Source organism: Aotus nancymaae, unplaced genomic scaffold (assembly GCF_030222135.1).
Source record: "Aotus nancymaae isolate 86718 unplaced genomic scaffold, 86718_ANA_hifiasm-v0.15.2.pri h1tg000010l, whole genome shotgun sequence".
NCBI lineage: Eukaryota > Metazoa > Chordata > Mammalia > Primates > Aotidae > Aotus > Aotus nancymaae.
Genome location: NW_026988421.1, coordinates 19,933,484 through 19,955,701, shown reverse-complemented (window position 1 = coordinate 19,955,701; position 22,218 = coordinate 19,933,484). Strand labels below are relative to the sequence as shown.

Genomic DNA, 22,218 nt, shown 5'->3' with positions numbered 1-22,218 from the left:
CATTTCACTCTTACAAGAAAATGTCATCTAATTTATCTGATACTGGTCTTTCTGTCTCCTTCTACTTAATCATTTTTTGTTTATCTTTCTTTACATTCGATCTCTTGTTCATCTCTGTCTCTTTAGCTGTCAACACTGCTGTATTCTAGTTTTTTACTTTGTAGTTATATGGGATTAAAAATGTGGGTTTGAAACCTAGCCATAATTCTTTCTAGATATGTAACTTCTCTGTGAAGAACCTTCCTTCTGTAAAATGAGGATAAACAGTTTTTTTATAGAGTTTTTTGAGGCTTATGGACCACATATGTAAAGTGCTTAGCATAGAACCTGGTATCTAATAGGTACCAGCTAGTATGGAACCTGGTATCTAATAGATAACAGTAGTAATGGTAATGATGAAACAGTACTACTACTACTGCCACCACTAAGTCTGTAATTACTACTGATGGTTATGATGATGCTTCAAACACACCATCCTAACACCAGTTTCTTACCAGTTCGAAAACTTTTAAGGCATTGTTTCACTTCTCTTTAATCCTAGATACATTCTGCTTAAAATTTTTAAGTTAGCTTGTGACTGAATTACTGAAACATTTTCTTAGCAGGTCCAGTTAGCTTGTGACTGAATTACTGAAACATTTTCTTAGCAGGTCTCCCACTTTATACTTTCTCTTTTTGTAATATACTCTGTATTCTTCTGCCAAATGAATCCCTCCCATCTCCTCCCTATGGTATCTAACCTAAGGTCTGACAATTTGAGCATGGGAGTGGTTAGCGGTGATTCTGGTGAGGTGTAAGCAGGGGCAAGATCATAAAAGACCTTAAGTTACAAGGTAAAGAGTTTACATTTTTTGTGACATAATGGGAATACTTTTAAAGGATTTTCAGTGAGGGCATACTTGAGAAAATCAGTCTCCATTTAGGATAGTGGAGTCAGGGAGACTACTTAAGAAACTAGTGAAATAATTTGTCTCTGATGATTTTGTTAAAAACAAAACATTCCTAACTTCCTACGTATGTCAAGAATTGTAAAGACTTAAACACATGCATCCTTTTTATAGGTTGCTGAAAATTTTTGATTTCAACATATCTTAAAACATGTTAAAGTCCATGCACGTAGACCTGACATGTTACCATAATCTATAGGCATATAGAAAATGATTTGAGTGATTCAGCTCTAATTTGAGTTAACCATAATGAACAAAACTCTGGCCCAGTGGTAGCTAATTCAGTAGCCTTTCTGACTTAAAGAGCTTTAAGGGCAAAGCCAAGTGCCTCCACTTGATCTCCATGGAATTTGAGTATGAAGGACACTGTGCTAGGTTATGGGGATACAAAGAAGAATATACAGTCTAGTTGTGGTTTCTCCTTTGAAGCTTATGACTTAGTTGGAAGAAAAAGACTGCTATATAGAAAGAAATAAAGTGATTTCCATGACGTGTTGAATGAATAGTAGGTGAGCAATTAGTGGTACTGTAGCTAGAGTTGAAGGGGAAGTTTTAACGGAGGGAGTAAAACTTGGGCTATTATCCTAAAGGATTTTAATAACTGGAAAGAACAGTGAGGGTGACATTCTAAGTAGGGGAAGCACTGAGAACTCCAGTATGTTGATCTCTTTAAAAAGAATCAACTTTATATAGGCTGGAAGATTTTCAGGATGGTAACTAATACGAGAAAAGTTAAGGGAGATGAATTAGGACTTTGAGATGATGGCTTTTCTTGAAAGCAAGCTTTATCTTGAAGGCAGTAAAGCATCAGCAGTTCAGCTTCACAATTATATGCGATTAAGTATTTGCTAAATGCCTTTCATTCTCTTACGGATTACTAATACAAGTATACCTGGTTATGGATGTTTGGCAAATCATTGAAACATTCTCAGCCTTAGTTTCCTTATCTGTATCAATGTTATGATAATTAACTGCCAAACTTGTGCATTAATAAATGATGGAGTGGAGTGTCCAGCACAGTGCCTGATAAGTAATTATAGGCATTCTATAAATATTAGTTCATCTCTCTTCTCAAGATGCTTTGTCTTTTTTTAAATGTCTCCAATTGCTTAATTCTCTTAGCTCACAAAAGTCTAAGGGTTTTATATTTGGTGTTGCTGTTAGCATAGATTTTATGATCTAAATACGTGAAATAACATGCTTCTTTCAGTAAACTTTGTTAAAATTCAGTGCCTTGGTTTACTTTTCTTGGTAATGTAAAAAGTAATCTTACTTACTTGTTGTTTATTAGATTGAAGTAGATGAAATTCCCAATATGTGACTGTAATTTACCTATAAAATTGGTAATGTCATGTGATTCAACCTAATCTAACTTACCACTTAAGTATCTATCTGTAAAACAGTAGATACTTAAAATACTTAGAAATTTCTTTCTTCATTTTTCTCTTTAAGATCCTGATAATTTAAGTGACTCTCTCTTTTCTGGTGATGAAGAAAATACTGGGACTGAGGAAATTAAGAATGAAATAAATGGAAATTGGATTTCAGCATCCTCCATTAATGAAGCTAGAATTAATGCCAAGGCAAAAAGGCGACTAAGGAAAAACTCATCCCGGGACTCTGGCAGAGGTGATTCGGTCAGCGACAATGGGAGTGACGCCCTTAGAAGTGGAGTAACTGTGCCCACTAGTCCAAAGGGAAGGTTGCTGGATAGGCGATCCAGATCTGGGAAAGGAAGGGGACTACCAAAGAAAGGTTGGTATATATCATGTCCAACAAATGGAAGATAAACAAGTGGAAAAAAAAATTGTCTGGTTCTTGTATTACAATTTCCTTGTTCTAGGAATGAGAGAAATTTAAACAGTAATAATACATTATAATATAAGGCTTTACAGTTTGTATATATTTTTACTTAGTGATACTGTGAGGACCATCTCACTCTCTCTTTAGGTTGATCTTTTTTCTTGTTTGAATAGATTTAATTTTCTTGAGCAGAATGTTACAGTTTATTTCCAACAAAATATACACTGATGTTTTTCGCTGTTAGGAGTTTTGCTTATGTTCTCTAAGTTTGAAGGGAGTCAGAAATCCGTCATACTATCATTTAATATGATTTGTCCATTTACTAATAACAAATATAAATTTGATTGATAATGTCTAGATCTGAATTGTAATATTTTCCTAGATCTGGTTCTGAGTTCTCTTTATTTATTTTGGGTTCTGTAATGGATTGGTCTGTTTCACTGCTGTATCTTTACTACCTGAAATAGTGACTAGCACATGGTAGACAAATATTTTTTGAATAAGAGTTCTGTCTAATGATTTCATCAGTTTCTGAATGGTGGGAACTTCAATTTATAGCCAAGGTCTCTTGTAAAATGTTTTTGTGATCTTTCAAAAATTATTTTTGTTGAATGGCTCTGCAATTATTTATGTAAAAATGAAACCTAGTTATCAGATTCTGTTTTGGTCTGATGGCAAGATACAAAATAGAAACCTCCAAAAACAGAAATGTTGGTGACACTGTAAAAGTTCTTTAAAAAATAATGTGTATTGGTCCTTAAAACATTTCAGTAAGTTGATGTAGAAAAGCAACTTTGAAAGTTGGAATTGTTAAGCTTCTGTTGGTTGTTTTGTATTTAGAAAATAGAGTTTTCAGGTCTGTTAATTCTTAAAAAGCAATTAGAATTCTTTTCTTTATTTGTAACATATTGCTAGTTGTAAAGTATAGTTTAATGTGTACTTTTATATTTAAAGAGTACGGTATTTGACTTTAAAATATTTGATGGTGGTTACTGTCCTTTGTTGTTAAATAATTTTTCCCTGGTTGAGTTTTCTGTGCTATGCTTTACTGGCCCAGCATGTTTCTTTTTGTCTTGGTCCCAAGAAATGTCAAATAAAATTTAGAGCTCAGCTACAATACCATCTCCTTTGAGGTCCTCTAATATAGCTATTTTTAAATCTTTATTTGGGTTTGCTTTTATTTTAAAGCATCTACTTTTTTAGTTTTTAACTTTATAAGCTATTTCAACTTAATGTTTTTTGGAAATACTACTGAAAAAGTGGTCTGAACAAAAAGGAAACCAGTGGGGGAAAAACTGGGAAAAAAAACTAACAGACATTAAATACAGTTTTTTAGCTGTTATTTAACATTAGAATATTTAGGATTATTTTATAAATTGATGAACTTTGTGTTTTTTCTTTCTCAACTCTAAACTTTCTCAGGTGGTGCAGGAGGCAAAGGTGTCTGGGGTACGCCAGGACAGGTGTATGATGTGGAGGAGGTAGATGTCAAAGATCCTAACTATGATGATGACCAGGTATCAGTGCTTTGCTTTTCTGTAATATTTAAAATGTTTCTAAACTTTTTTGACTTCATGTTTGTAGTTATATATATATATGTATGTTTTGAATTAGGAAACCAAGTAAACTGACAGTAATACATACATAGTTTTCACTTGGTTTCTGAAGAGAGTCAAAAATAGCTCTTTACAAATTCATTTAGGATTATTAAGTTGGCCATTTTTCAGTAAATTCTGTTAATATAGTTTGTTTCTATAATAATGATAATTGAGAATATCTTTTGAATACAGCTATTAGGTTCCTGTTAAATATTACTGTTTAGAATGGTAAGTATATAATACATTTTGTTTTGGGGACATGTGCATCTTTCTTTTAGGGATAATGCTGAAAATGTAAATTTTTAATAGATCGAGTAGTAAATTTTTAATATTTTTTTAATGGAAAAAAGTTTAAAGTAGAACAGTATAATCTGTTTGTACTCTTCTCTTAGCTTTACAGACTTAAATAATTATAAACTCATAGGCAATCTTGTTTCATTCCATTTACTTTTCACCTTCTGTTGGCCCCTCTCCCCACCCTGTTTTGGATTATTTTGAAGCAAATCCCAAATGTTATGATTATGTTTTTTTGACAACTGTGTCTTTGCATAAGGTAAGACACAGTGATGGAAATTTTAGACAGAAAAATGTCAAAAGTATATGTTAGGTTGTTTTTATTATGTGTTCTATGTATATATTTAACTATTTTAACTAATAGTTGGACATGGAAATATTTCTAAGATGATATGAAAAATATGAAACCAGTGGGATTGAAGAACTGTAGAATCTTCGCTAAAAATGTGTTAATCTTTCAAATATATGTTTTTAGGGTGAAGCCAGTCACAAGTTGCAAATATAGCAGTCCCTCCTTATCCATGGTTTCAGTTTCCGCAGTTTCAGTTACCCATGGTCCACCGTAGTTTGAAAATATTAAATGGAAAATTTCAGAAGTAATTCATAAGTTTAAAATTGCATGTCATTCTGAGTAGTGTGATGAGATCTCCCACTGCCCAGCTTCATCCACTCCATCCTGCTCAGGATGTGAGCCATTTCATTGTCCAGCGTGTATCCATAATGTATACACTACTCACACATTCGTCATATGGTAGCTGTCTAGGTTATCAGATTGAAAAAACGGTATTGGGTTTGGTACTATCTGTGGTTTAAGGCATCCTCTGGAGGGGGGATTTGGAACATAACCCCTATAGAAAGGAGAGGGGACTACATTTCAGAGCTTTGTTTGCAAGGGAGAGAAGAATGATTTGATGATGGACGTTAATCATCTTTTTGAAATTTCAAATGAACAGTGCTTTTTTCCTTAGAGAGTTTTGTGTCACTGCAACATTGATCTTCGTGTTATACTTTTTATTATGACAATGCTAATCATGAAGGCTTTGGTTCCTGCTTCATTTCTATATATTGGCTTAATTGTATTCTGATTTTGTAAAAGAGCAGTGACGTATACATTCTATTATTATTATTTTTTAGAGATGATCTAGCTTTGCTGTCCAGGCTGGAGTACAGTAGTGAATTATAACTCACTGCAGCCTCGAACTCTTGGACTTAAGAGATCTTTCTGCCTCAGCCTCCTGAGTAGCTACGACTACAGGTGCAGGCTACCATGCCTGGCTAATTTTTAAAATTTTTTTGTAGAGACAGAGTCTTGCTATGTTGCCCAGGCTAGCATTGAACTCCTTGCCTCAAGTGATCCTTCTGTCTTTGCCTCCCAAAGTGTTAGGATTATAGGCATGAGTCTCTGTGCCTGGCCTGGATTCTATTTTTATATAAGTGATCAATGTATGTAGCATGTCTTTATCTTGTGCTAAGTGGGGATTATTAACTACTTGGAAAATAAAATTACACAACAATTTCAGTTTATTTGCATCTTATTTTTTATAACTCTTACTCCCTTTTCCTCTAACAGGAGAACTGTGTTTATGAAACTGTAGTTTTGCCTTTGGATGAAAGGGCATTTGAGAAGACTTTAACACCAATCATACAGGAATATTTTGAGCATGGAGATACTAATGAAGTTGCGGTAGGTTTAAAGTTGCAAGTATAATTTATTTAATATAGGAGAGAAAACATCTTTCATAAGTAAAATACATCTAGAATGATCTTGGGTCACTGAATAAATTTAAGCATTTTCTTTTGCATAAATGAATTTCTAGGAAATGGAATAAAATCTTATTGCATATATTTGGGATGTGATGAGAGCTATATGCCATTTTCTTCTCTGAAAAATGACACAACACAATATTTTTGTAATTTATGAGATATAATTTTAGCAGTTTGAGGGCACTCGTAAGAGCCCCCTGAAACCTCTTCAGAGACCTCAGTTAAGAATGCCTGACACAGTTTTAATTTTTTTTGACATTTATTTCAAGTGTATTCAGAAGTAGGATAAAATCTCTTTGTACTTTGTTCAAAAACCCCCACCACAAATAATAAAGTTTTGAAAAAGAATATACAGAAACCATAAGAATAATTATGAGTTGTTCATAAAGTAAATCTGGAATAAAATAAAACCATTGGTCTAGTTAGGATTATTGATTAAAGTAATACAACTGTAACTCTTTAGAAAACTTTGATAATTTATATTCTAAAATTTAGACTGAACTTTCTTGATTTGTCTGATACTGTGAGGTTTGATATCTTTGGATTTGTAGGATTTTAATATAAGGCAAATGTTTGTTCAGTACGTATCAACTGCAAGAATTTGTAATAGGTGATTCTTGCCTTTTGAAGCCCAGTCAAGTGAAAGAAATTATATGTAAACAGATTATTAAAGTATGTGAAACATTCTGTAATAGAGGAAAAATTTTACTGAGTCCTATGAGGACAGAAACTGTTGAAATCTTGTTACCTATGTAGCATAAGACCAATTGTATACTACGTATGTATTACTGCATAGTGCTAGCCAGTAGTGTTTGGAAAGCATAAAATAGAGAGCAATAGTAGAGATGATTCTCAGCTGTCTGAAGGATGGTGAGGAGTTTGCCAGTTAAGATATTTTTCCAGGAAAGAGGAATATCATGTTTGAGAGTAATGGATTAGTTGTTAAAGTGCAGTTAAGGAAGATGAAATGCAGTGAGTGGGAAGAGATTACTAATAAGGATGCCAGTTAGGTGGCTGTGAAAATAGTTCTGGCACTCTCTTAGTAGTATATCATGATTTAAAGATTCTAAGAAAACTTTGATTAAAGAAGAGGACACTATTAACTGAATTAGAATTGAGCTTCTAGAGTCCGACTGCCTGTATTCCACATTCAGTTTGGCTACTCCAGCTGTGTGCCCTCAGCTACTAACTATTCTGTGCTTTGAGTATGATAGGTATGATTATTTAATACTCAAAGGGTTATTCGAGTATTAAGATAAATAAAGTGGCTACTATACTGCCTGATACATTAGTATTAGCTGCAGCTATTATATTTCTAATAGGAAATTTTAAATTTACCCTAGAATTTTAAATCAGTAATCCCATTTAAAAACAGTTGTTAAGCCGGGCACGGTGGCTCACGCCTGTAATCCCAGCACTTTGGGAGGCAGAGGCGGGTGGATCACGAAGTCAAGAGATCGAGACCATCCTGGTCAACATGGTGAAACCCCGTCTCTACTAAAAATACAGAAAATTAGCTGGGCATGGTGGCGCGTGCCTGTAATCCCAGCTGCTAAGGAGGCTGAGGCAGGAGAATAGCCTGAACCCAGGAGGCGGAGGTTGCGGTGAGCCGAGATCGCGCCATTGCACTCTAGCCTGGGTAACGAGCGAAACTCCGTCTCAAAAAAAAAAAACAGTTGTTTAAGATCTCATTTTAAACTTGATACAAAAGTGTAAAGTGAATTTTTATTTCAAGAGAAGGCTTTGAAGTAGAATATAAATAGCTTATGATAATATAAAATGAATTTGTCCACATATTCTTATAACACTATGTTTCTAGAAATAATAGACTGTAAGGCAGAAGGTTAGTTAACTCCTAATACCAGTCTTAGCAATATTATATAGTTTAATGGACGAGTTGTGAGCTGCGTAATGATGTTTCTATGACAGACTGCATATACATTGGTGGTCTCATATAGTCTTTTTACTGTATCTTTTCTGTGTTAACATAGGTAACCATTGTGTTACAGTTGTCTACAATATTCAGTATAGTAACATACTGTACAGGTTTGTAGCCCAGGAGCAATAAGTTATACCATATAGACTACATGTAGGATATGCCATTTAGGTTTGTGTAAGTACACTCTATAATGATTGAACATTGATGAAATCACCTAAATGATGAATTTCTCAGAATGTATCCATGTCATGAAGTGACCCATGACAGTATTTAAATGTATTTCACATTTTTGAATTTAGCGATGTTAAGGCATTTACAAGTGGATCAATGTCTAATTTATGCACAGGGAAAAGTGTATTTATCCTGTCTCCTAAAGTATGACTGTATCTTTTGATTATTTCCAAAGAGGGACAGATATATAGATAAAAGCTTGATTTCTCAAAAATAAAATTTTATTGAACTGTAGGTAGTGATATACTTTTAAAATGTTTTTAAACTATTTTTTTGAATAGGAAATGCTAAGAGATTTAAATCTTGGTGAAATGAAAAGTGGAGTACCAGTGTTGGCAGTGTCCTTAGCATTGGAGGGGAAGGCTAGTCATAGAGAGATGACATCTAAGCTTCTTTCTGACCTTTGTGGGACAGTAATGAGCACAAGTGATGTGGAAAAATCATTTGATAAATTGTTGAAAGATCTACCTGAATTAGCACTGGATACTCCTAGAGCACCACAGGTTTGTATGATTCTTCTTTTTGTTCATTCCCTCCCACTACTACACTCCTAATTAGAGAAACAATACATGCTCCTAGGAAATTGTGGTAGATGGAAGGGGATGGCCCACATTTCCTACCACACCAAAATACCCCTCTAGTATTTTGGTGTATTTTTTTCCTAGTTCTTTTGGTTTTTAAACCTGGTCTTCATCATGCTATACATTTAATGTTATGGCCTACATTTTCCCCATGATCTATGTAGTTTTTAGGTCATTTTTATTTTTGCTGTATGTATATATATAGTGTTTATTATATGTGGTTGTTTTATTAGCTAATATTTTTAAAAGTGTAGTTGTTATGATTGAATGCTTCGCTAATGTTTTTTATAAAAAGGCATAAATAAGACTTTTCCCTTTTGTAGCTTTGGAAATGTGAAATTGTTGCTATTGTCAAAGTTTTTAATCAAGATAAAATCACTTAAATGTTAATTTAGAAATAGAATATAGGCAGGTCATTTCCTAAATACTGTTTCTGTTATGACAGACAATAGTCCATATGAGGTATGGAGTGGTGATCCTAACACAGACATTTTTTCCTCTTTATACCAATACACATACTTTAAGAAAATGATTATATAAGTTTATATTCGTTATAGAATTTTTGAAAAAGAAAGCCAGAAAGAAGAAAGGCCAGCAAAAACTACTGCTGGTGTTAAGTTTTCCTTCCTACTGTCTGTGGGTATATATCAATGTATGGCTTTTAAAAATCCCTAATTTTTTTAAATTAAAAAAATGGAATCATACCATGTATGCTATTCTATAAACTTGATTTTTCTCATACCATAAAATATGGTAAATATCTTTTCCTATGGCCATATAGTATACCATCTTATGTATGTACCATTTCACCATATCTTTATTTTTGGACAGTAAATTCCAGTTTTTATAGTAAATAATGCTGTGAATATTCTTTAAACTATTTCTACACAACTTTTTTCCTCCACAAGATAAATTCTTTTGATTAGTTTTTGAGAGGACCTAGTCCTTTTTTTTTTTCTTGAGATGGGGTAGATGGAAGGCTCGAGTGCAGTTGCACAATCTTGGCTCACTGCAACCTCCACCTCCCAGGTTCAAGTCATTCTCCTGCCTTAGCCTCCTGAGTAGCTGGGATTACAGGCACATGCCACCATGGCTGGCTAATTTTTATATTTTTAATAGAGACGGGGTTTTACCATGTTGGCCAGGCTGGTCTTGAATTCCTGACCTCAAGTGATTCACCCACCTCAGCCTCCCAAAGTGCTGGGATTACAGGCATGAGCCACCACACCTGGCCCCATTTCTTTTTTTAAGAAGAGAAGACTTCACTTGACCTTAAGTCATTTGTTTAACAAATAGTTTTTGATCATATACTGTATATTCAGGCAGTATGCAAGGCGTTAGGGATTCAATAGTGAGCAAAACAGATGTGTCCCCCATTCTGGCACTTAACTTGAAGATTGAGATGTGGGAGTGTATGCCAGGGATAGCAGGTACTACCTAGGTTAAAAAAAAAAAAATTCCAGCATTTTTTAGGTATTGACTGGTAGTTCGGCCAGTCTTCATCATTTATGTATTTAGAAATTGTGTTCTATAAAAGTTATTTTAGATTTTTTTACATAGCTCTTTCTTCTTATTATTACAGTTGGTGGGCCAGTTTATTGCTAGAGCTGTTGGAGATGGAATTTTATGTAATACCTACATTGATAGTTACAAAGGAACTGTAGATTGTATACAGGCTAGGTAAGTAAATTACTTTTCCTACTTAGAATTTCAAAATAAGGGAAAATTCTACAGGATTCTATTGAAATGACACTTGCATTAATCAGACACTCTGTACATCTGTTTGTCACTTGTCTATATTCTCCACTGTTAAAACAAAATGGAGAAACTTGTTGGCATGATTTACCAGGAAGAGGACAATACTATGATGCAAAAGTTTTGGAATTTAGCTAACTCATTAATTACCTTCATGTCAAGCCACTCTTCTTTGGGCCTCAGTTTCTTTATTTATAAAACAAAACCATTGGACAGATCTTCTTTAAGTTCCCTTTTCAGGTTCTAACATTCTGTAGTAAGTAGCATAATATTCTAATAAGATGGACGTTAACAGAAAGGCCTCATTTACAGTTTTGTATTTATCTACTGTAGAAATCTTAGTCAGAAAATGTCTTTTTCACTCGTGATTTAGTATAATAAACACGATATTTGGTATATCTAAATGTGATATTTGGGAGTTACGCTGTATGATTTTTCTTAACTTCTTGGGGACTTGGACTCAGCCATGTCTTAGGTTTCCAACTTAATTTTCTAGGGCTACTTCAGATCATAGTGGAATGGTTTCCCTGGGTAGGAAGGCATGGATCTAGGTGAAAGTTAATTATATGTGAAGTGTTTCTTCTCAGTGTGTAGATTAGTAATATCTCATGTTCTATTTGATTTCTCATTCAAGAAAAATCAAAAGTTATGTCTTTAATCAAATAGAGCATGAGAATATTAACGTGACAGTCAACTTTTTTCCCCTTTTTGTTTTGAAAAAGTGTTTTGAATTTTATTTTGCTTTTATGTTATGTGAAAGATTTTGGGCATATAGGATTTTGTCAGCTTTATCCATAATTTGGAAAACTTTAGGTATGTCTAGCTATCAAACTTAAATTATTTTCTTTCTCTGTAGAGCTGCTCTGGATAAGGCCACCGTGCTTCTGAGTATGTCTAAAGGTGGAAAGCGTAAAGATAATGTGTGGGGCTCTGGAGGTGGGCAGCAATCTGTCAATCACCTTGTTAAAGAGGTAATGATTGGGTATTGTTTTTAACTTAATTTATATGTATTCCTCTGAGAGAAATAAGTTGTGGCTACTAGCTGGTATTTTTATGGACAAAAATTAAGTTCGGTCTTATAGCTGCAATTTGAAAATGAACTAATTCTTTTACATTTGGCTTTATAATCTCTTTTAAGTTACATGATTAAAAATGATATTGTTAAAAGGGCTTTCATGAATAATTATAAGCAAGCTATCTGTGAACTTCAAAGGAATGCCTAGCATCTTTTTCTTATTATTTAATAATTTTTAAATGGTGTTGAAATGAGATTTTCTGTCTTAGCTATTCAATAAATATGCTCTTATATGAGCAATTTGAAACTAGATAGTCTTAAATCATAAGTTAGGAATTATGAGCACTAGAGTAGATCAGAGTGTTAGATTTTTGTGAGGATGTTCACTAACTGTATGCATGTTTTGAAAGAAAAAGTAATTGATTGTAATCCCAGCACTTTGGGAGGCTGAGGCGGGTGGATTGCTTGAGGCCAGGAATTCAAGACCAGCCTGGCCAACGTGGTGAAACCCATTTCTACTAAAAATACAAAATAATTAACTGGGCATGGTGGCATGCACCATGTAATCCCAGCTACTCAGGAGGCTGAGGCACCAGAATCACTTGACCCCAGGAGGCAGATGTTGCAGCGAGCTGAAATTGTGCCACAGCACTCCAGCTTGGGTGACAGAGCAAGACTTTCTCTCTCTCAAAAAAAACAAAACAAACAAACAAAAAAACGATTTATTGCATTAAAATGTCAGATTTATTACTTACGGATTTTTTTTTTCTGGCTGTAATGTGGTATTCTATAACAAGAAACCAGAAAACAAAACTCCTTATCTGCAGATCTCTTTAAGGAAAGGCATGCAACTAGAAGATTTATAGTTCATGTGCTTCTGATTTTTGAGTATAATCTTTTCATGTAACTATAATTTTGATTTTTAGTCTTTTAATGAGGGTGTGTGTGTGTGTGTGTGTGTGTGTGTGTGTGTGTATGTGTGCATGTGTGTATCTAGCTTAAGTGTTAAGGACTTCAAAATGTAGTCAGAGCCTTGGCTGTTTTGCTTTTATATATGTTAAAATAGATGAGTCATTGTTTGTAATGTCACGATTGCAGTAGCTGTTTTAAAAATAATTAAACAGTAATTAGAAAAATTGAAGTATAAAAATAGTCAAGATGCCAGGGCAATTAGGCAGGAAAGATAAAAGGCATCCAGATTGGAAAGGAAGAGATAAAACTAGTTGTATTCCCAGATAACATGATCTATATACAGAAAATCCGAGTTAATATACAACATTTTTTAGCTCCCCAAAACTGAAACCAAACTATTAACTAAAAAATGAATTCAGAAAAGTTGCAGGATACAAGATCAGTACACAAATTCAATTCTATATACAGTAGGAATGAATGATCTGAAATGAAATTATTGCATTTACAATAGCATAAAAAATAAAATACTTAGGAATAAATTTAACAAGACAAATGCAAGTCTTCTACACTGAAAACTGCAAAACATTGTTGAAAGATCTTAAGACCTAAAAGAGTGATATCCCATGGTTATGATTAGAAGACTTAATATTGTTAAGATGGTAATACTCTCCAAAATTAGTACTTTTGGAAACTGACAAGCTGTTTTATGGTGTGTGAATTCTCTCTCAAAAAAAATTGACAAGATGAAAATGGAAATAAAACTACCAGTATATGAGTTTGAGGTTGACATTATTTGGATATTCACTTACAGAAGGGTTGGATCAAAGGAGACTTTTAGAAATGTATACATGTCTTTGTAATTTATCATTCTCAGAGAAGTGCATGGAATTTGATGGGAGATATTTTAATACTTTTAAAGTTACGTAACAAATGTTAAAACTAAGTAATGTAACTTGAATAACAAGTACAGTCATGTGCCACATAATGATGTTTTGGTCAATGATGGACTGGACTGCATGGGATGGTGGTGGTCCCATAAGGTTATAAATGGAGCTGGAAAATTCCTATCACTGAGTGATACGGAGGCAGCTGTAATGTTGTAACACAGTTACTTTATTTTTTCATAAATTTAGTGGAGTGTAAGTATACAGTGATTATTATTCATATCCAGTGCTCAATACAGGTGTATCATTTTAAAAATCATTTATACTGTATTTTTACTGTACTTTTTCTATGTTTAGATATGTTTAGATACACAAATACCATTGTGTTCCAATTGCCTATGTTATTCAATATAGTGACCTGCTCTACAGATTTGTAGCCTAGGAGCAATAGGCTATACCATGTCAATCTATTAGATTATTATTATAATCTATTAGAGTATTACCATCTTAACAATATTAAGTCTTCTAATCATAACCATAGGATATCACTCTATTTTGTGAGTATACTCACAAAAACCTAGATAGGATAGCATTGGTGTGTAGTAGGCTATCCTATCTAGGTTTTTGTGAGTATACTCTAAGATGTTTGCACCATGACAGAATTATCTAACACACTTTTCAGAATGTATCCCTATTAAATGATGCACGACTATTAATTTGTAATTATAAAGTAAAAATATTCAAATGCTATGCTTTAAATATTTACATTTAAATATGTATTGTAATATTTACATGTAAATATTACATCCTAAAGCATGAGCATGACAGCAATTAAATTTTACTTTACCTTTTATGAAAATACATTATAGAAGTTGGAAGCAGAGGATACTTAAATAGGATTTTTAAAAAATTCAGTCAGCCACCATTCAACATTCAGCCAAGTAAATATGTGCCCATTAGATACAAAGGTGATTTTAACAAATAGCGTATAGGGAGAAATATTCCTAGTAGAAGCTCTTGTGCTGGAAAACTCCCACTTTTTCGAGATGTTCAAGTTTGAGCAGGAAAATGTGAAGACTTGTCTCTTTAGCTACAGCTGGAAATGGAATTATTAAGCATTTTAGATAATGAGTTTCAATTCTCAGTTGTAGAGAAGAGAGACTATATGGAAATCTTTGCCCTGTCTAGTAATGCCCCATTATCATCTCTCAGTTTTTGGCTGAGTGCACTATTAAGAAAGAGCATCTTGATCGAAATGAAATATTTTAAGCCACTTTATATTGAAGCTTTGTTAGTGCCCTCTAGTGGTATTTAAAATCCTTTATTTTTAATAGGGCACACTAAATAAAGCATTTTGGTCACAACCCAGTATGCATGCATTATAAACCTACTTGTAGATTCAGACACACTGAAGCATTGCATTTGAATCATAATTATGAACCATTTAAAAACTGGGGATTTATTTTTTAATCATGAAAAATTCTGTTATAATAGTACCATGTCCAGTCTGTGTATTATTAGCTGTTTGTTACCTACTATTTCATTATATTGGAATGAGCGCAGATAATCCTGTAGGCAAGCACAATTTTTTAAAAGTTAGGAATTCTAACACATCTCAACTTTTAAATCTAACAGATTGATATGCTGCTGAAAGAATATTTACTCTCTGGAGATATATCTGAAGCTGAACATTGCCTTAAGGAACTGGAAGTACCTCATTTTCACCATGAGCTTGTATATGAAGTAAGATTACCTTGCCATGTCAAAGAGAATTAAGTATTTCATGTTGTACCACAGTGATTTATGCTTTTTTAATAACAGACATCTTCTTTTTAATGTCAAAGGAGGAATTGGTTTTTAAATTTTTATGATTACAAAAGGCATCTGGCATGTTTTAGGAGCAGTTTTGTATATGAATAACCAAAAATTCACTCATTCATTCATTCAATTTTTAGGCTATTATAATGGTTTTAGAGTCAACTGGAGAAAGTACATTTAAGATGATTTTGGATTTATTAAAGTCCCTTTGGATGTCTTCTACCATTACTGTAGACCAAATGAAAAGAGTAAGTATAACATTATTTTTGAACAATTTTTAGGATTATGCTTTAAATATATGAGTGAATAAAGATTATTAATTGTCAATGAAATCTTCTTTAGGTATATTTAGTGTTACTATGCCTATATGTTTCGTGTTTTCTTAATAGTAATGTTTGAGGTCTGAATCTTTTGCAACCATTTCTTGGAAAGTAACACTGCAGTGGGTTTTCTACCTACTTTAACAAATATGATTATGTATTCTACCTCAAGGGTTCAGTTTCTAAGATGTGACAATTTCTAATTTATATCTAGAGAGAAACATGAACTTTTAACACATTATAAAGTACTTTTTTCCTATTTAAAATTTTATGTATTGTTGTTTAAATGTTGGTGAGGTTTTTATTTTGTTTGCCTTGTGTTTTTGTTTTTTTTTTAAGATGGGGTTTCACCACGATGGCCAGGCTGGTCTTGAACTCCTGACCTCAGGCAATCTACCCACCTCGGCCTCCCAAAGTGCTAGGATTACAAGCGTGAGCCACCGTGCCTGGCCGTATTTTTTTTTTTAAGATACTAAATGTATATAGAGAAGATATGGGAAACGAGTTTGCCCAGTATCTGATGTCTGCCTGCAGCTCTTTTGAGAGAACAGTATTTAAAATATTTTTTAGCTATGTAACCAATTTTATTTATTTATTTATATTTTTAATTTTAGATATCAGTGGGGTACATGTGCAGGTTTGTTAGATGGGTATATTGAGTGATGCTGAGGTTTGGGCTTCTAATTAATGATCCTGTCCCTCAGGTAGCAAACATAGTACCTGATAGGTAGTTTTCAACTCTTGTCCTCTTTCCTTTTCCCCGCTTTTGAAATTCCCAATGTTTATTGCTTCCATCTTCATGTCTCTGTACCCAGTGTTTAGCTCCCACTTATAAGTGAGAACATGCATTACTTGGTTTTATGTTTATGATAATTTTCTTAATGGCCTGCAGCTGCATCCACGTTGCTGCAAAGTACATGATTTCGTTCTTTTTTATGGCTGTGTAGCATTCCATGGGTGTGTATGTACCACATTTTGTCTAATCCACCATTGATGGGCACTTGAGTTGACTCCATGTCTTTGCTATTGTGAATAGTGCCCAATAAATATACAAATGTAGGTGTCATTCTGGTAGAATGATTTCTTTTCCTTTGGGTATACACCCAGTAATGGGATTGTTGGGTTGAATGGTAATTCTGTCTTGAGTTCTTTGAGAAATCTCTGAACCATTTTCTACAGGGGCTGAACTAATTTGCATTCCCACCAACCGTGTAAAAGCCTTCCCTTTTCTCCACAACTTGCCAATGTCTGTTATTTCCTGACTTTAATAAAGAGAACAGTTTTAAAGTAAAACAGTGTAACAAATCTACTTTCGGTGCTTCTCAGGATTCAAATCTGACTTCAGTTTAACCATATGAACATTTGGCCTTAAATGTAGATTGATGACATAGTGATGGGTTGTGTTTTATGACATGTATTATGTGGGCTAACAATTCTTTGTGTAATTTCATTGCTGTAGGGTTATGAGAGAATTTACAATGAAATTCCAGACATTAATCTGGATGTCCCACATTCATACTCTGTGCTGGAGCGGTTTGTAGAAGAATGTTTTCAGGCTGGAATAATTTCCAAACAACTCAGAGATCTTTGTCCTTCAAGGTACTTTATTTAAATGTTACTTTCTCAATATTAAATAGTGGATGAGGTCTTTGGGAAGGTTAAGGGCTAAGATAGTTTATCATTCCAGCTCTTTAAGAAAAATATCTTCCCTTAAGTCACTGAAGAGCATGACTCATGTTTGTTTTGAGTTCATGGAAAAACAAGGGCGAAGCTTGTTTTAGCCCCCTTGTAAATCTGTACAGGACTGCCTCATGAAGTCCCAGTTCATTTGAAGGAAACTAATTTTGTGGAGCAGTTCCTTTGTTACAAGTAGTTTCAGTGTTATTTTAGAGTAGGTATTATCAGTAATAAGATGAGAAAATTAAGGCTTAGGAAGGCATAATGTACTTTTTCTAAGGTCACATGGCTAGTATGTGGTAAAAGCCAAGTATGAATCCAGGACTTTTCTGGCTTTAAAGATCTAGGCTCTTACCTGTACTGTATGTGGCTTCCTTAACTTCTTTACAGGTTGGAGAATTGAGGCTAATTGGATGTTCTCACTGGAAAGTGGGTGTGTGTCTGTGGATGTTCTCACTGGAAAGTATGTGTGGGGGCATGGGGATGTTCTCACTGGAAAGTGTGTGTGGGGATGTTCTCACTGGAAAGTGTGTGTTTAGGGGATGTTCTCACTGGAAAGTGTGTATGTTCTCAATGGAAAGTGTATGTGTGTGTGTGGATGTTCTCACTGGAAAGTGTGTGTGGGTGTGGGAATGTTCTCAGTGGAAAGTGTGTGCATGTGGGGATGTTCTCACTGGAAAGTGTGTGTGGGGGTGTGTGGATGTTCTCACTGGAAAGTGTGTGAGGGGGATGTTCTCACTGGAAAGTGTGTGTGTGGGTGTGTGTGGATGTTCTTACTGGAAAGTGTGTGTGTGGGTGTGTGGGTGTGTATGTTCTCACTGGAAAGTGGGGTGTGTGTATGTTCTTACCACATAGTGTGTGTGGGTGTGTGTGGGATTTTTCACTGGAAAGTTTGTGTGTGTGTGGATGTTCACTGGAAAGTGTGCATATGTACTCACTGGAAAGTGTGTGGGTGTGTGGATGTTGTCACTGGAAAGTGGGAGTGTGTGGGGATGTTCTCACTGGAAAGTGTGTGTGGGTATGTGGGGATGTCACTGGAAAGTGTGTATGGGTGTGTATGGAGATGTTCTCAGTGGAAAGTGTGTGTGGGTGTGTGGAGATGTTCTCACTGAATGTGTGTGTGTGGATGTGTGAGGATGTTCTCACTGGAAAGTGTATGTGTGTATGGGGATGTTCTTAGTGGAAAGTGTGGGTGTGGGGGTGGATGTTCTCACTGGAAAGTGTGTGGGTGTGGGGATGTTCTCACTGGAAAGCATGTGTGGGCGTGGGGATGTTCTCACTGGAAAGTGTGTGTGTGGGTGTGTATGGGGATGTTCTCAGTGAGTGTGTGGGTGTGTATGTTCTCACTGGAAAGGAAAGTGTGTGGGGATGGTCTCAGTGGAAAGTGGGTGTGGGGATGTTCTCACTGGAAAGTGTGTGTGTGGGTGTGGATGTTCACTTGAAAGTATCTGTGTGGATGTTCTCACTGGAAAGTGTGTGGGGGGTATGTTCTCACTGGAAAGTGTGTGTGTGTGGGGTTGTCACTGGAAAGTGTGGGGGGGGGATGTTCCCACTGGAAAGTGTGGGTGTGTGTGGGGATGTTCTCACTGGAAAGTGGCTATGTGGTTGTGTGTGGTGATGTTCTCACTGGAAAGTGTGTGGCCAGTACCCTGGCATTGGCCTTTTGAAAGTTTTTCAGCCTGTTTCAAAGTCTGATTGTTTATGTGTGGCTTTATTCTCAAGGGTCACATGAGGAGATAACTAAACTTTCTGTTTATACATACCATACTGCTTTGACTTTTGTCCTTTATCTTTTAGCCTATTTGGGTGAGGTGCACATTTGTGTGTGGTTTTGCATGCTTGTGCATGTTGGCCTGGAGTCAGAGAGTAAGGGCTAATGTTGCCCAAGTTCTATTTCCCACTTACTGTTTTAGGTCACTGTCCAGCTGTTCCTTCTGGGCTGTTGCCACTACATGTAGCTAGAGTATGGGCTTATATACTATAGAGCAGGGCTCCTAAATGGGGCATAGGCTATAATTCTGATTTGTTTTTCCCACATTCAAGTTATGGTTTTTCTATGGCTGATACAACATTTTTTAAAATTGTCAAACATGGATATTTTTTGATAGATTCCATAGCTCCAGTTTGCATAATTCTGAATTATGTTAGTGTTTCCTATTTGGCTCACTGTTAAGCTTACAGATAATAATGTGGAAATAAATATTAAACTTCTAAGTAAAATGTTTGCTTTAGTTTGATATCAGCTTTTTTAATGTGATTATTTGGATAGTGTACTAAAAAAACCTTCAGATTTGACATTGATGTTTTATGCTTATATAGTAGGGAATCCTTTCCAAAGGAATTAGAGGTATGCTGACTTTTTTTTTTTAATGGAAAATCCTTTAAAAGCTAATATGTAACCAAAAAATACCATGTTTTTAATTTTTTTTATTGACTATAGTTAGAAATTGTATCTGTTTTCATGTTTTTGTTTTTTTTCTTCATTACAGGGGCAGAAAGCGTTTTGTAAGCGAAGGAGATGGAGGTCGTCTTAAACCAGAGAGCTACTGAATATAAGAACTCTTGCAGTCTTAGATACTATAAAAATATATATCTGAATTGTAAGAGTTGTTAGCACAAGTTTTTTTTTTTTTTTTTTTTTTTGGCACTTGTTTTGGGTACAAGGCATTTCTGACATTTTATAAACGTACATTTAAGGGGAATTTTTAAAGGAAATGTTCTTTTCTTTTCTTTTTTTTTTTTTTGAGGGGGCAAAGGAGGGACAGAAAAGTAACCTCTTCTTAAGTGGAATATTCTAATAAGCTACCTTTTCTAAGTGCCATGTTTATGACCTAATCATTCCAAGTTTTGCATTGATGTCTGACTGCCACTCCTTTCTTTCAAGGACAGTGTTTTTTTGTAGTAAAATCACTGGTTTATACAAAGCTTTATTTAGGGGGTAAAGTTAAGCTGCTAAAACCCCATGTTGGCTGCTGCTGTTGAAATACTGTGCTTTGGAAGTAAAAAAGAAAGTTATTTCTTTGTCTTAAAGAATTAAAAAAAAAATTAGTCATGAGACTTAACTCATCATCTTTCCAGGGAACATACTGATTGGTCTTAAAAGACTAGACAGACAGTTAAGTAAATGGTGGCTGGAACATCTATTTTTCTATAAAACTGGAAAAATGAACCTGGTTCTAGAAGAATGTACACCAAAATAAAACGTGAAGCAGTGTTGATTCTTTATTGGGAGTACATTTATTTTAGGTCTTTTAAACTTTAATTTCACACAGCAAATTTTAAATCTCATAAGGAAGCATATTTGAACCTAGTGAATTTAATCTTAGTGTTCCTTGAAAACTTTTTTCCCCTACAAACTTTTAAATGAAAAGTCCAATAGTAAATTAAGATTACACTGGGGAAAAAAATGCAGGTATCACTTTCCTCCATTGTTGTTATCTGATCTGGAGCTTAATTAAGTTTTAGAAATATGTAATACCTTCCATCATTCCATTCTTAAATTCTTAAATTCTGTTACCCAATAATGGCTAGTGTTACAAAACGTTATTCTCCAAAGACCGAAAGCTTGACATTTACCCAATGTCTGAGAAAATATGACCTACCAATTAATAACAAAAGAAAAGAATGATCATAATTTGAACCCCTTTTACATAGCCTAATAACTCAGCAAGCCCTCAAGGTCTATGCTAAACTGCCAAATACTGAATGCAGCAAACCGACAATTAATTATATTCAGAATTTATGTGGGTACTATTAGGAGTATACCAATTGCAAGTTTAGATACAGTCTGTTAGAATTAAAACCAAGTTTAATGTTCATATTTACCTCAGGGGCTTTTTCAAGCCCGTATTACCTAGGCTTATATAAATATAGTTACCATTTTTTGGTTTTTAATTGACACCTGGATGATAAACACAGTCATGTAATTCTCAAGTCCTTAACATTAATGTAATTAAAAGCTTAGCTGACTACAGAATAGGGGAAGGTTTCTTCAAAATGAGATTTAGTACAGTTTTATCATTACTGGTAGGATCTGGTCACACACAATAGTATTAAATGTGACATGGCACATAAAATTGGTTAAATTTTTTTTTTTAATTAATTAAATAATGTAAAAGCCCAACAAGCACTTTATGCAAGACTGGAATATAGCTATCTTCCAATTCAGATTTTAATAAACATGTAAAGAGCCATTACTCCCTTGTGCCCAAGAATGTTATCTGTAAGAGAGAGCAACAGGAATGGTGAACAAATAATATGCAATTCTAAAAACATGAGTAAAAACCCCATAAAATTTGGTTCATAGTAACTGTTTATGTTCAATACAAACCAGTGTTTACATCCACAATATAAATTTCATCAATCTTAGGTATTTTTCTATTTATAAGAATACTATCAATTTTATTGATAGTATTAAGAAATACTACTTTCAGTACACAGAAGCATATCATTTTCTAGTTACTGTTAAATAGTAGGTGAGACAGCTTGTTGCCTAAAGTGCTTCAGTTACCGTTCAGTGGGTTATTTGCCGTTGATCCTTTTCTGCCATTTCTTGTTGGCGAATTGTATCCTGTGCTGCTTGATGCATTTTCTCTAGTTTTTCCAGAGTCAGAGATTTTAAAGGTAAAAGTTTGGGTTTACACAGCACCATTGTGGTTATATCTTCCAAAAACAATGGCC

General features: G+C 34.4%; 2 protein-coding genes across 6 annotated transcripts in view; one reads left to right on the top strand and one right to left on the bottom strand.

The window, feature by feature from the left end:
• Positions 1-20,756, top strand: part of PDCD4 (programmed cell death 4) — a 27,736-nt gene extending 6,980 nt beyond the window's left edge. For both annotated transcript variants that reach the window (XM_012450203.2, XM_012450204.3), the window contains exons 3-12: positions 2,400-2,702; positions 4,173-4,267; positions 6,213-6,326; positions 8,858-9,079; positions 10,740-10,837; positions 11,769-11,883; positions 15,359-15,466; positions 15,679-15,789; positions 17,321-17,460; positions 20,028-20,756. In XM_012450203.2, the coding sequence (XP_012305626.1) occupies positions 2,400-2,702; positions 4,173-4,267; positions 6,213-6,326; positions 8,858-9,079; positions 10,740-10,837; positions 11,769-11,883; positions 15,359-15,466; positions 15,679-15,789; positions 17,321-17,460; positions 20,028-20,088 (1,367 nt within the window). In that variant the 3' untranslated portion in view covers positions 20,089-20,756. The remainder of the gene's footprint in view (positions 1-2,399; positions 2,703-4,172; positions 4,268-6,212; positions 6,327-8,857; positions 9,080-10,739; positions 10,838-11,768; positions 11,884-15,358; positions 15,467-15,678; positions 15,790-17,320; positions 17,461-20,027) is intronic.
• The window catches only part of BBIP1 (BBSome interacting protein 1), a 30,396-nt gene continuing 18,051 nt past the window's right edge, over positions 9,874-22,218 (bottom strand). For 2 of the 4 annotated variants that reach the window (XM_064373881.1, XM_012450206.3), the window contains one exon: positions 20,748-22,218. In XM_064373881.1, coding sequence (XP_064229951.1) covers positions 22,052-22,218 — 167 coding nt within the window. In that variant the 3' untranslated portion in view covers positions 20,748-22,051. Of the gene's footprint in view, positions 14,820-20,747 lie in introns of those variants that run through there. The other 2 variants (XM_012450207.3, XM_012450208.3) reach the window with 2 other exon arrangements.